This window comes from Orycteropus afer, unplaced genomic scaffold (genome assembly GCF_000298275.1).
Source record: "Orycteropus afer afer isolate SDZICR_OR568_19922 unplaced genomic scaffold, OryAfe1.0 scaffold00031, whole genome shotgun sequence".
In the NCBI taxonomy this organism is placed as follows: domain Eukaryota; kingdom Metazoa; phylum Chordata; class Mammalia; order Tubulidentata; family Orycteropodidae; genus Orycteropus; species Orycteropus afer.
In genome coordinates, this window is record NW_006921618.1 from 17,058,534 (window position 1) to 17,073,665 (window position 15,132).

The window sequence follows — 15,132 nt, forward strand, 5'->3', positions numbered from 1 at the left end:
CAATCTTTATGCGTTCCATTTCCTTTTTGACAACTTCCAATTTTCCTAGATTCATACTTCATACATTCCATGTTCCGATGATTAATGGATGGATTAATGGTCACATGCATATGAGGCGATGGGAAATTTCATGGCTTGTGTCAGGCACACCTTGGTCTTCAAGGAGCCATCTTTGCTCTTCAGCACTTGAAAGAGGTCCTTTGCAGCCAACTTGTCCAGTGCTATACGTCATCTGATGTCCTGACTGCTGCTTCCATTGTAGAACCATTGATTGTAGAACCAAGCAGTGTGAAGTCTTTGACAACTTCAATCTTTTCTCCATTTATTGTGATGCAGAGAGAAGATTGAAGGTGAAAAAAGGTGACTAATAAATAAAAGTTAAGAAGGTAATAACCAAAATAGAGTATTACCAGTTATATTTATTAAGGACCCACCAGTACATATATTTATGCTATCTACTGTAAAAACAGGAGCTCTGGTGGCATAGTGCCTAAAGCATTTGACTTCTAACCAGAAGGCTGGCGATTCAAACCCACCAGCCACTCTTCGGAAGGAAGATTGGGCAATCTACTTCTGTAGAGATACCACCTCAGAAACCCAAGGGAAGGATTGCTATGAGTTGGATCCAACTCAGCTGCAGTGAGTTTGGTTTTTGTTTTTACTGTAAAAACAAGGTCCATGTAATTATGTCTATATATAGTTGACACCTTTCACCATATTCTTATTCAATCTTTATGCAAAAATTATCTGAAAAGCTAGACTGTATGAGGGAGCTCTGGTAGTGTAATGGCTAAGGCACTTGACTGCTAACCAGAAGGCTGGTGGTTCAAACCCACCAGCCACTCCTCGGAAGGAAGATGGGGCAATCTACTTCCGTAATGATACTGCCTCGGAAACCCAAGGAGGGGTCGCTATGAGTCGGGTCCGACTCGACGGCACATAACAACAACAACAACAGACTGTATGAAGAAGAGCGTGGCATCAAGATTGGAGGAACTCATTAACAACCTGCGATACACAGGTGACACAACTTTGCTTGCTGAAAGTGAAAATGTCTTGAAGCACTTACTGATGAAGATTAAAGACTTCAGTCAGCAGTGTGGATTACGTCTCAACATAAAGAAAACGAAAATCCTCACAACTGGACCATTAAGTAGCATCACAATAAATGGAGAAAAGATTTAAATTGTTAAAAATTTCATATTACGTGGTTCCACAGTCAACACCAATAGAAGCAGCAGTTAAGACATCAGACAATGTATTGCACTGGGCATATATGCTGGAAAAGATCTGTAATAGTTAGGGTTGTGTGTCAACTTGGCTAGACCATGATTCTGAGTGGTTTAAGCAGTGGTGATGTGGTTAATCCCATGATGAGATTGGATCTATGTGCTTTGAGCAGCCAATCCATTGAAAGGGAGTTTCCCTAGGGGTGGGGACAGCTTCCAAAATATATATGGACATCCTAGGGAAAAAGAGAGAACCTTCTGTGGATCTGGATCCTGTCATGCTACCTATAACTGTCCATGAGCAAACAATCCACCATTCTCCCTAGTGACCTTGGATTTGTTATCCGCTGAAGTCAATAGCTAGTATACTGCCTGCCATCCTTGATCTCGTCAGCCCCTGTAGCTGCATGAGTTGGGAAAAGGCTCCAGTTTGACATTTGATCCAGGAACTTGGAACTTGTCAGCTTCCATAACTGTGTGAACCATTTTCCTAAGATATTTTTTTTTTCTTTCTGTATAAGCTTTACTGGTTTTGCTTCTCTAGATAACCCAGCCTAACACAGACCTCTTTAAAAGTGCTGAAGAGCTAAGACATCTCCTTGAAGACTAAGGTGCACTTAACCCAAGCTGTGGTATTTTCAGTTGCCTCATATGCATGTAAGAGCTGGACGATGAACAAGGAAGACTGAAGAAGAATTGGTGCTTTTGAGTTGTGGTGCTAGAGAATACTGAATGTACCATGGACTGCCAAAAGAATGAACAAATTTGTCCAGGAAGAAGTGCAGCCAGGATGCTCCTTGGAAGTGAGAATGGCCAGACTTCATCTCACCTACTTTGGTCACGTTGTTGGAAGAGACCATTCCCTGGAGAAGGGTATCATGTTTGGTAAAGTGGAGGGTCAGTGTAAAAGGGGAAGGCCCTCAACAAGATGGATTGACACAGTGGCTGCAATAATGGGCTCAGGTATAGTAAGGGTTGTGAGGCTGGCACAGGACTGGGCAGTGTTTCGTTCTGTTGTGCATAGGGTTGCTATGAGTCAGAGATGACTCGATGGCTCTTAATAACAACAGCAACATAGTTGACAAGTTAAAAGGTTTGAGTTCTGAAATCAGACAGAACTGGTTCCAGTCTCAACTTCAGAATATGTGAACTATGTTCATGAGTAATTTACTTAATCTCTGAGCCTCCATTTTCTCCTTCATAAAATTGGGATGAAAATAATAATATCATACTAGCTCAAAGAATTTTCATGAGGGTGTAAGTGAGATAGTGTATGTGTGGTGCTTAGTGTAGTGGGTGGCAGTTATACGTGCCTCCTAAAATATTAGATGTCCTTAAGACACTGTTAAATATTCTGGCTACAACATTATTATTTTGTTTTATATGATTCCAAACCATACTTCTATGTTCTGGTTTGTTACTATATCCAGACCCCCTGTCTTAGTTCTCTAGTGCTGTTATAACAGAAATACCACAAGTGAATGGCTTTAACAAACAGAAATTTATTCTCTCACAGTTTAGGAGGCTAGGATCAGGATTCAGGGTGCCAGCTTCAGGGGAAGGCTTCTCTCTCTGTCAGTTCTGGGGGAAGATCCTTGTCATCAATCTTCCCCTGGGTCTAGAATTTTCTCGGCATAGGGACCCTGAGTCCAAAAAAGATTGACTCAAGATACAGCCTAATCCTGTAGATTAGGCAGATTGTATCCCGACTCATTAACATCATAGAGGTGAAGGTTTATAACACATGGGATAATTACATCAGATCACAAAATGGAGGATAATTACCTGATAGTACTGATAATCATGGCACATGTTTGGGGGGGGGGGCACAATTCAATCAATAACACCTGCTCATGAAGTTTCTAGACAAACTATTTTCATAGGAGAGGTGGGCCTATCATTTTCTTTTCTTGCAATGTTGTGATCAGATTAGTCTCAAGTTTACACTTACATCATGAAGTAAGTTGAGAAGAAATTCTTCTTTTTCTATTCTCTGGAAAAAGTTGTGTAAGATTGCTGTTATTTCTTTCTTAATGCTTGGAAGAATTCACCAGCAAATCCATGTGGGCCTGGAGATTTCTTTACTTAAAGATTCAGTTTCTTTATTGCATTAAGGAATATTAAGATGTTCTAGTTCTTGTTTCCATTTGATAAGTTGTGGGGTATTTTTTATTTTTTAAGGAAATAGACATTTCATCTAAATTTTTTAATGTATTGACATAAAGTTGTCCATAATATCCACTTACTATCTTTTTAATGTCTGGAAGATCTATAAAATTGTCCTTTTTTGCATTCCTGATATTCATAATGTTTTCCTTAATTAATCTTTATTAGTCTTTCCAAAGAAATTTTTGCTTTTGTTATTTTTTTCTATTGTATATTTTTAAATTTAATTCATGAGAACATGTATCTTTATAATTTTCTTCTTTCTACTTTTATTGAGCAATTATTTCATTTTTTGAAATGAATACTCATTGATGTTCATTATTTCTTACAACCTCGTCTTAGAACTTAAGAATTCAAGTCACTTGCCTAAGGTTACATAACTAGTTAGCAACAGAACTAGAAGTAGAATCCTAGACCAGTGCTTTTACCAGACCAGTGCTTTTTACTCTCTACCATGATGACTTCTTTTTTATGGAAAGAGAAGAATAAAAGATGTTACTAGCCAATATTTATTGAGATCTTAGTGTGTTCCTGAGCTCTGGTAGCACAGTGGTTAAAGCATTAGGTTGCTAACCAAAACGTTAGTTCAGACCCACCAGCTCCTGCACAGGAAAAAGATGAAGTAGTCTGCTTCTAACAAGACTAATAGCTTTGGCTACTTTATGAGGCATTTCCACTCAGAGAGAGTTACTATGAGTCAGAATCAGCTCAATGGCAGTAGCTTTTGTTTGGTAGTATGTTCCAGACACTGTTCTAAGCACTTTACTTACATTACCTTTTAGGCAACTGGATTGCACAAAAACTGAGAAAGAGATATTTTTTTTGTAGTTGTTTTCAAATAACCTTTTTCTGTGTGTGCTGTCTTCTCAGTGTAAGAACTAATTTAGCAGGAGTTCTGGTGGCATAGTGCTTAAGGCATTTGACTGCTAACCAGAAGGCTGGGAGTTCAAATCCACCAGCCACTCCTTGGAAGGAAGACTGGGCAATTTACTTCCATAGAGGTACTGCCTCAGAAACCCAAGGAGGGGTTGCTATGAGTCGAGAATGGAAACATGCCTATAACTATATTTTCCCATCTTTTTCAGGTCCTTTTCCATCTTCCTTAAAAAAGAGACTTTTTCCTATGCCACTCCCCTTTTTAAATTAACATAACTATTAAGTGTTGCTGTTGTGAGGTGCTGTTGAATTGGTTCCAACTCATAGTGACACTACCTGCTCCTGTGCCATCCTCACAATCATTGCTGTACTTGAGCCCTTTGTTGCAGCCACTGTGTCAATCCATCTTGCTGTGGGTTTTCCTCTACTTCACCAAGCATGATGTCCTTCTCTAGGGACTAGTCTCTGTCGATAACATCTCCAAAGTACGTGAGACAAAGTCTCACCATCCTTGTTTATAAGGAACATTATGGCTGTACTTATAAGACAGATTTGTTCGTTCTTCTGACAGTCAGTGATACATTCTATATTCTTTGCCAGCACCATAATTCAAAGGCATCAATTCTTCTTCCTTCTACTTTATTCATTGTCCAACTTCACATGCATATGAGGCATTTGAAAATACTGTGGCTTGGGTCAGGTGCACCTTAGTCTTCAAAGTGACGTCATTGCTCTTTGACACTTTTAAGGTCTTTTGCAGCAGATTTTCCCAGTGCAATATGACATCTGATTTCCTGACTGCAGCTTCCATGGGTGTTCATTGTAGATCCAAGTAAAATGAAATTTTTTTCTCCATTTATCATCATGTTGCTTATTGGTCCAGTTGGGAGGATTTTTGTTTTCTTTATGTTAAGGTGTAATCCATACTGAAGGCTGTCTTTGATGTTCATCAGTAAGTGCTTCAAGCCTTCTTCACTTTCAGCAAACAAGGTTGTGTCATCTGCATATCGCAGGTTGTTAGTCACTTGCCTAAGGTTACATAACTAGTTAGCAACAGAACTCCAATCCTGATTCTGCATTCTTCTAAATATATTCCAGTTTCTCAGCTTATTTGCTCAGCATACAGATTGAATAAGTATGGTGAAAAGATACAACCCTGATTCCCACCTTTCCTGATTTTAAACCACACGGTTTCCCATAGTTCTGTTTAAACAACTGCCTCTTGGTCTGTGGACAGATTCTGCATGAGCACAATTAAGTGTTACAGAATTCCAGTTCTTCATAATGTTACCCATAATTTGTTATGATCACACAGTCAAATTCCTTTACATAGTAAGTGAAACATAGGTAAACATCTTTCTGGTGTTCTTTGCTTTTAGCCAAGATCTATCTGACATCAGCAATGATATCCCTCATTCTACATCCTCTTCTGAATCCAGTTTAAATTTCTAGCAGTTCCCCATTGATGTACTGCTGCAACCATTTTTGAATTATCTTTGTCAGAATTGTATTTTTGTGTAATATCAGTGGTATTCTTTGATAATTTCCACTTTCTGTTGGATCATTTTTCTTTGGAGTGGGCACAAATAAGGATCTCTTCCAGCTGATTGACCCCGTAGCTGTCTTCCAAATTTCTTGGCATGGACAATTGAGCACTTCCAGTATTACATCTATCTAAGTGAGAAATATGGTATTAGGGAAAGTTTTACAAGAGTTGCTTTATAAAGGCCTCACTTTAACGATATAAATGAGCGTTCCTTTTCTCTTCTGTCTGTTGCTCAGAGCATTTATTTCACCAGCTGGAAAACTGTAATTGATTCAGATCTGAGATTATATGATAGGTTAATAAGTCAGGAGGATAACTAATAATGATAAGAATTTTTCATCTTACATTTTTGTTTCATTTTTTTGTTTTTCAAGCCATATTTATATATTCCTACTTAATAATAGGAATTCTAGTGGTGCAGTGGTTAAGGCATTTGACTGCTAGCCATAAAGTTGGCAGTTTGAACCTACTAGCTACTTTGTGGGGAAAACATGAGGCAATCTGCCTCTGTAAATATTTATATGCTTGGAAACACTACTCTGTCCTATAATGTCTCTGTGAGTTGAAATCAGTTCGATGGCAATGAGTTTGGTTTTTCTTGATTTTTCTTAATAATAACAGCTTAGTAAACAAGAAGAAGCATTTAAGAATTTTTGGTTTACTCATGAGGAAACTAGGACACCAAAAATGATACCTAGTTTATTAGGGTAACACTAGTAGGCAGTTCATTCATTTAAGAGTAGTAGTTGTAGTGATAGTTGCCAGGGGAGATGATATCCATATCATCTTTGGAACTCTAAAACAATGCATATGCCCAAACCTCTCTCTTGGATATTCTCACTCATTTGTCTCAGGTAAACCTGAGCATTGGCTGGGTATTTATTTGTTTTTCAAGATGCACAGATGATTCAGGTGACCCTTGGATAATAAAACCACTGATCCATTACATACCTTTTGTATGCCAGGAATTGGACTAGTAAGTAACAGAGCTGGAGCAAGAATTTAAGTCTCCTTTAACTTAGTATGATGGTTTTGATTTTTACCTTTTACTTCTCTTTGATATAACTAAGTTTCTGCTGTTGTCATCCAAGAGCAATATAAAACTGATGTGTATTGGGTCTGTGGGTCACCAAGGAACTCTGGTGGTGCAGTGGTTAAGTGCTTACTTATTAACTCAGAGATCAGCTGTTTGAACCCACCAGCCACTCTGCAGGAGAAAGATGTGGCAATCTGCTTCCATAAAGTTGACAGCCTAGGAAACCCTCTGAGACAGTTCTACTCTGTCATATAGGGTTGCTATGAGTTGGAATTGACTGGATGGCAACGGGTTAAGGTTATCACCACCAATGATACTCTGTGTAGACCTTCAAAAATGGAAGATACTGAATTCTTAAAGTTAAATGTCCTCTTATATGCACTAAAATCTTGTAATAGCTAACAAATGAATTCATAAAACTGGAGAGCCCAAATCATCTTAAAAAGTAGTCACTTCCCTGTGAATATACTAAAACTTAGATACTTCATATGAGTCACTTGTATATATGTGAATTTTAACTCAATGAATCTGTTAAAAAAACAACCTATTCACTACCATGGTACTCTGTTGTGATCTGTAGTTTGCAATCTTCTTATCGAGAAAAGGAAAGAAGTGCTACCTCTGTCTAGGGCTTCCAGGTGATATCTTTGATTTGAATTGCATATCTGTGTATGCATAATTAATTTCACCCAGCATGCTGATGAAATAATATTTACCCAGAACAAGAGAGATACAGGAAGTTAGTTATATTAAAAGTTATTTTACTTGGGGTTTATAAAATATTTGTATTTCAATTTAATATGCCTTCCCCAACTATCATATAGAGTTGATGTCTTTCATATTATCCTATGTTGTTAGATTTGGTTTGCCATCTGCCATTCTTGCATTGTAAATAATAGAACTACGGTTTATAAGATTTAAGCTCCTTGCCCTGGGTCACACTGCTGTGTCTGCTACATGTGCCTAAATGAGCTCAAACCCAAGACTCATGATTCTGCTTTTGATTGTTCCACATGGCCTTTCCCAGTCAAGGCTTTTCATTGTAATGCCATCATTTTTCCAATCTCTAAACTGTTGCACCTCTATTTCTAACTCACACTTTCCACACTGTATCTACTTTTCCACATGCTGTACAGATTGCTAGGGCTAGGAATGCTGAAGACATAAATCATTTGGCTCTGCAATATTAGTATTGGATTAAAACCAAATACAAGTGGCAAAATAACACATGGTGAAAGCATGGGCTATGTTTCTGTGATGCCAAGCAGAGTGGAATTAATTCTTTGAGAGGAGGTGTGAATACACATGTATGATGATACTTTAACACAACTGTGAGCAAAATATTTTGTCACATTATCCTGTGTTGTTAGATTTGGTCTGCCATCTGCCATTCTTGCATTGACTGGCTTAGAGCACCCATAGTGGTAGAGACTTGTAAAAGGCCATAGATTTTTCATTGAAGGATAAAATAGATTCTTGTGCTTCTGCTATCTTCCCTAATTAATCCTCCAAGGAATGATTCTTCTCACTGGAGATCATTACAGGTTAATGAGCATGTCTTTCTTGGCATTGTGTGTATAAAGTAGCTGTGAATTAAAATTTTTTGTTTGTTCTGATTCATAGAATTCCTCTGTTTTGCCTAATCCTTAGTTTATGGATCTAAACTTATCAAGATAAATTATGTTCAATATACTTGGTTTAACAAGGCAGTAAAGTATGTAATGAAATAGTCTAAATACTTCCATGCAAAAGGAATAACATTATAAATTAGCAGTACATGAGAGAATAATGATCTGTTATCAGGGAAATATTAAATCACGTAGAAAAATACCTTCATTCCTAGACACTTCCAGATAAGTGAAGTTTTACTATAAAGCATATAGGCATTGTCTTTTGGTCCATCAAAGAATGAAGATAAAACCCATAAAAAGAATAAGTGATATTTTGGAGTAAGCTATCTAAAACTTAGGTGGTAAGTAGTCCAATCCAGAACAACAATAAGCTCTGTGAAAAGATCAAACTTTTATCATATGCCTATTGGAAGGTTGGGCAATCCTACTTCCGTAGTGATACTGCCTCAGAAACCCAAGGAGGGGTTGCTATGAGTCGGGGCCGACTCGACGGCAAACAACAACAACAACAATATTGTTTATTCTCTCTAAAATAGTCTATGTGGTCTTTTCCCTATGCCAGGGTTTCTCAACCTCAATAGGATTGGCATTCTGGGCCAGATAATTCTTTGTTGTGGGGAACTGTCTGTCATGTGTGCTATAGGATGTTTAGCAGTATCCTTGACCTCTGCATAGATGCCAGTAGCCTTTCCTTCTTCCCAGTTGTGACAACCAAAAATGTCTCTAGACGTTATCAACTATTCCTTGAAGGGCAAAATCGCCACTGGTTGTGAACCACTGCTATAAATATATATTAGAGAACAGAAGCTATAATACAAATTGATATGACTCAGGGAGAGGGTAGGACAGTACAAAAGATTTGTTTTGTTTAGTGCTAAAGATCAAAGATTTTGAATTCATATTATTGTGATCAAATGATTAATTGTTAAAAAGGAAATTCTGGCTTGAAGATTTGCCCTTACAGGCATCAAAATGTAGTCCCTGTCTTCTTAGAAGAGCATTCATCAAGCTGTTTTATAATTAGTCCAAGGAGGCTTCGCAGAAGAAACCTGACTTTTTCCCTAGAATATATTTTAGGTTGCTGAAATTGCCTATAAATGAAATGGTTTTTATTTCAAAAAGTCTGGAAGAAATCAGAATTTACCCTCTTTTTCCTCCATAGACTACATTTCAGGTTCTTAAAACCGTCTGTATTTCTGACAGATTATAAGATTAATGATCTTGCTAACTGTTTAATAACATGGGATTTTAGTTTCTTTTCCTATTTTGATGTTTTTTCCTCCCCAGAATTCAGCATTTATGGAACATGACCATTAATATATTTTAGGTTTTCTATTGAGAGTGCTTTTAGTTTCTTGTTGCCATCAAATTACCTGGCAGAGCATTAATGGTTTTCTTTTTGCTGAGGTGAGTTTGGAGTAGTACAGTGATTCTTGTCTTCACTTATCTTTCCATTTTCTTTTTTTCCCATAGCAGCAGCTGCTGATTCAGCAGACCGAAGTCCTCGGCCCACCTCTGCACCAGCCATTGCTCAGAGTCAGATCACAGAAGACAGTATCCCAGGTACATCTGTCCAAAAACCAGGGGTCTCTAAAACACAAAAGGAAACAGTGAAGGCTGACGTGAAAAGGGAAGAAATGCCACCTGAGCAAGTTGAGCCAGAGCCCACAGAAATATGGCAGGTATGTCATAAGTTCAAATATCTAGATAATTCACTTCTAGTTTAGAGGACTTAAGTCCTTTACCAGGAAGGATATCAAAGCATATGATTGTTTTAGAATCCTAACAGTTATTTCTTTCTCATTCTTTTTGAAAGAAGCCTTCTCCCATGAACCTATAAAGTATTTTCATAGAATTATATCATGTAGATGATAAGCTAGCCTAAGGAAGTTTTCAGATGATTCACACCTTGATCCAACTTAGTATCTGAAAAAAAGTGGATTTATGAACGAGACCAGTATGGTGAGTTTTTATTCATCCAGAAGGAGTCTCCACATTCCCTTTTAAAAATAAGCTCTGTCATTGTAATTAAAATGTAATTTGATTTTCTAAGATGCCTGTATGCACATTTCCAGAGAAAAGGACATCTATTTGGGTATATTTAAAGCATATCTATATGATTGTTCAGATCTTAAGCTGGCTTTACTAAGAGGGAAAATCTGTTGTGTAGGAGAAGTGATGCTGCTGAATTGCTTACAGTTCTGAGTTGATTATACCTACAGTCAATTAGCCATTTGGAAAAAGCACCAATTTAATTAGTATATTTCTCAGAAGTAACAGTAACTGAACTGATCTTTTATATATTGATAAGCTTTGTAAACATATTTAAGCCCTGGTGAAGTTGACATGCTAGTTCAAATTTATTGAAGTAAATACAGGTCTCACTGTTGACAACAGGAATTATGAAAAGCAGTCTTCATAAGAAATTACATTTTTATATCTTTGTTAAGAAATTTAAAACCCTCTTAAAACTTTAGTAAGTGCTCTCACATTGGCAGATGGATTAATCCTGGTCTTTAGGAACCAGTTCAATGTCGAGCCTATGGTAGAGCAGTGGCCAATCTGGCTCTGTTTTGACTGTGGTATCTAAAAAAAAACTGTTGAATATAACAACATGCAGTTTTTATTGTCCTTTGAGACCAACATGTATCTAGAGAGGGGAGAGAAGATTGAGCAAGTAGTGGGTGTTTGCATTTTTATGCCTAGCCAAATGGGCATGACATTGGCCATCAAGTTCATTGTCAGTAATGCCTTTTCAATGTTATATTACCTCGTTTTTAATGTCAGAATATTTCACCTGGCACTTCTGACTGTCCTTCCATTTGTTATAGAACTGCGAAATATTGAATTACTGGAGTGGCAAGGGAATCTGCTGGAGAGGTTAAGATTTCTCTGACATTCTGCTGGTTTATAGACACAAGTATTTTTTAAAAATTAGGTGCCCTTTGTTCTTGGGACCTGAGCAGAATCAGATATATGCCCCTGTTCAAGTGTTTATAGGGCATCTTCTTACCAAGTAATTCTATGTAAATATTTGTTTTGAGGTACTCTGTTGAAATCAGACTGAAAGTCCTCTGTGATGACCTTCAGTTATTGTAATAGTAGTGACAGAATTAAGGATGACCAAGTTGATTTTATTTGTAGCAGTTAGAAAATAATTATGGCGTTTGCCTGAAGCCATATTTATTGCATAAAGCAATAGTCAGTAGTAATAAAATAACCTTGCAACTGTGTACGTTTCACCATCTAACACTAATTTGGTGCAAGATAGTGATAGCTTTTGCTATCTTGAGTCATTTGATACTCCTTCCCCATGTACTTCTTAATCTCATTTAATGTTCTCTGTAGGGGCATATATAGAACTACTGTTGTTACTTGACCTTTATTCTTATACCTAAGTAGAGGCTATCAGTTTTCTGCTGTTGGATATCTAAAAGACCCAAAGCATGGGGGGGGGGAGTTATATTTAAACAAGGAATCATTATAGAATGATTAAAAACTACCATTAAGCTATATAACTCTATGAAGTGACACATTATCACCATTTTATCAATAAGAAATCTTAAGCTCAGAGAGGCAGAATAACTTGTTAATGCTCATACAGCAAGTATGCTGGGGTTCAAAGTAGAAATGCCCAAATTGTTGATTACTCCTGATAGTTACAAAGTTCCGTAGCTAGATGTACTTATGATTTGACAGTGTCACAAAGTTTGGTATTCTACATTCAGCCCTGGAGAAGACAACATAGTGCTATCATATTGCTAAGTAACGCTGCCAAGTGTGATAAAAAAAAGTGTGTGTCAAAACCAAGATTGATGACGTCTTAAGAACTTAGTGATCCAAAATGATTGATTTCATAAAAATAGACAATTTTCTAATTGTGAAATGTCCAGTGTTGTAGACATTACTCAATCTACCATGCTTCTTCTTAATAGCCTGTTGGGTTGTTTTGTTTAGTTTTATATTTACAATACTCCATTTTGTGGATATAAAATGGGTATTACTCTAAAGATACTTCAAAACTAGGCAGAAGGCCTTAGCTATTCTCTTCCTACTATTAAGAATGAGTCTTGCTCTTCCACCAAACACATGGACTTCAGCTCCCTATAAAGGAAATTGCAAATTTGAATGGTCCAGTTGAGTTTATTTATAAATAGATCTGAACATAATTGCATGTGTCTGTAACAATTTGGATTGAGTTTATTTTGATGTTTTGTTGTCTAATCAAATGAAACTCCCCCTTAAACTGATCAACTAGCAAAATCCTTTGTATTTGCCTGTTTGTTGTTATATGTAGTATATTATATGTGTGTTTTAATCGTAAAGATTTTTGTTTGTTTCTAACTGTCATGTATGTCAGACATTGATATCTTCATTTATAAATTTGGTTTTTTAATATTAATTAAAGTACTTCCAGATCATCAAAAAAGAAAAGCCACAAAGTGAAAGCATATGACTGTAGTATTAAATAACCAACATTATTATTTTAATAAGTACTTTTTAATAATAAGTAAAAATATGTTTTCATCATCAATAGAATAATTTTCTTTTTTGATAATTTAGATATCCACATTACCTCGTCAGCCCTGAAAATGGTGAACTAACAAATTGCTATTGGGAGTGATACCCTTCCCTGTAACACCCTCCGTAAGACTGCATCATGATGATCACATAACAGCAAATTTCACAACCACCTTAAAATTTCAACTTATTTTGAAACAATGCTATTCATAGAAACCTACTAACCTAAAATGTTTTTACCACTTTATTTCTTAAATGTAGGTGGAAAAAACCCACATCGAGGTCACAGTACCTACCTCAAATGGTGACCAAACTCAGGTTTGTGCCAACAGGTCGCTTGTTCCTCCCCCCACCCCACCACATCACCACCATTTTTTCTTCTCTGACTCCCCTCTCCTTAAAAAAAAGTTACAATATGAAGGTTCAAACAAACTTCAGTGAACCAATATTTTATCATTTTTCTTTCTTTTTTTTAATTATGGCAAAACAGAAGCTTTCAGAAAAAACTGAAGATCTGATAAGAATGAGGAAGGTTAGCCATTTTTCACTTTCACAAAACTACATTGCCATTTCACCCATGCTGACTTACAGTGCATTAAAAAGACAGTGATCCATCTTTTTCATTGATTTCTCTTAACCAGAAATTATTTTCTCATAGTAGATAACACACACATACACATCACCAAAGAAATTATCATTCTAAGCTATATATTGAAAAATTTCATTAAAATAAACTTTCCAGTAGGAAAATATTATCTTTAAATAAAATTAAATAATCAGTGAGGACCAAATTTACCCTTTATTCTTAAATTTTATAAGAAATATTTTTAATGGCATCATACTCATGGACTTACTGATAATATCTTACACATACTTATGAAAACCATCATAGCAACAACTCCCAGTTTTTTTAATAACTGTGAGTTTGAATCCTCTAATTCTTATTCTTCTCAACCATAAAGTGAGATGAATCAGTTATTATTTAATAGAATATTGTCTGATTATATATAAAATACCCTTTATATTTCTTATAAAAAGTATTAGAGATAAACATACTTCAATATGACTAAATATAAATTTTTGTCCAAAAGGCTGAAAAATGTTTTTAAGTACTTCTCTGCTCCATGGAATATGGAATCTCAAAAGCTTTTTAAACATCACTTTTTAAAGTAACCTTTTAAAGAACTCAATTTCAAAAATGAGCATAAAACAGCTTATTATGTAAGAAGCCAATGAAGCCAGGAACACTGTCTATTTAAATAACTTCATCACGTTCTTTCATTTTTCATGAATAAGTCATCCATTTTCTAGTGGTAATCATGTTCTCTGTGTGTCCCTGTGGTTCTGTGACCATTTCATGTTGGCATATGCTGCACTGCAGACATTTGATTTTAAATATTTTTCAGTTTGCCAATTTGCAGTTTTTTTCTGCAAGAACAACATTTTAATTTTTTATGCTTTTCTGTTTCCCCCCCTTTCATTTTCACAGAAAAAAAGAGAGAGACTAGATGGTGAAAACATTTATATCAGACATAGCAATTTAATGTTGGAGGTTTGTATGAACTTGAAGCTTATTTTAGTTGGTTGCCTGGAACCTTCTGCATTCTTTGCTAATCCCCTTTTCTTCTTTCTATGCTGCATTTGGTTTTGCATGCATTGCACGAGAAAATTTTAGGTTTAAAATGCTTTTGCATGTTGGTAAACATGAAGATATGCAACCATCTCTCTTTCTGACTCTTTTTAGTTTCCATCTTTCATACTTATCTAAAAAAATATATGATTGGGACTACTTCTACTTCTAATGGTTCCATTGTTTTACCCACTTTTAGAAAATTCTTTATCATTTCTAAAAGTTCCTTAAAGAATATAAATTCCTATGTATCCCAAGAAGCAAATTTGTATTATATTTTCATCTTCTGAACTGAGGCAATGTGGACAAGTAGGAGGAATGATCACAATTCAGAGAAAAAAACTTATAATATTAGAGATACCAGAAACTGACAAAAGGTTGGGCGGGTAGGATATGGGAAGGAAACAAGGTAGCCTAGACTTTAATGGGTAGCTGTTATGAGATAAGGTCATTTACTTCTGAAGACAGGCCTGTGAGTACAGCATTATTACTTTAAA

At 36.2% G+C, this 15,132-nt stretch overlaps 1 protein-coding gene across 1 annotated transcript in view; it reads left to right on the plus strand.

Moving 5' to 3' along the window:
- EPB41 (erythrocyte membrane protein band 4.1) overlaps positions 1-15,132 on the plus strand; it is a 273,985-nt gene that overhangs the window by 204,679 nt on the left and 54,174 nt on the right. The window contains exons 12-15 of the mRNA XM_042780280.1: positions 9,961-10,166; positions 13,267-13,323; positions 13,496-13,537; positions 14,495-14,557. Of these exons, the coding sequence (XP_042636214.1) occupies positions 9,961-10,166; positions 13,267-13,323; positions 13,496-13,537; positions 14,495-14,557 (368 nt within the window). The remainder of the gene's footprint in view (positions 1-9,960; positions 10,167-13,266; positions 13,324-13,495; positions 13,538-14,494; positions 14,558-15,132) is intronic.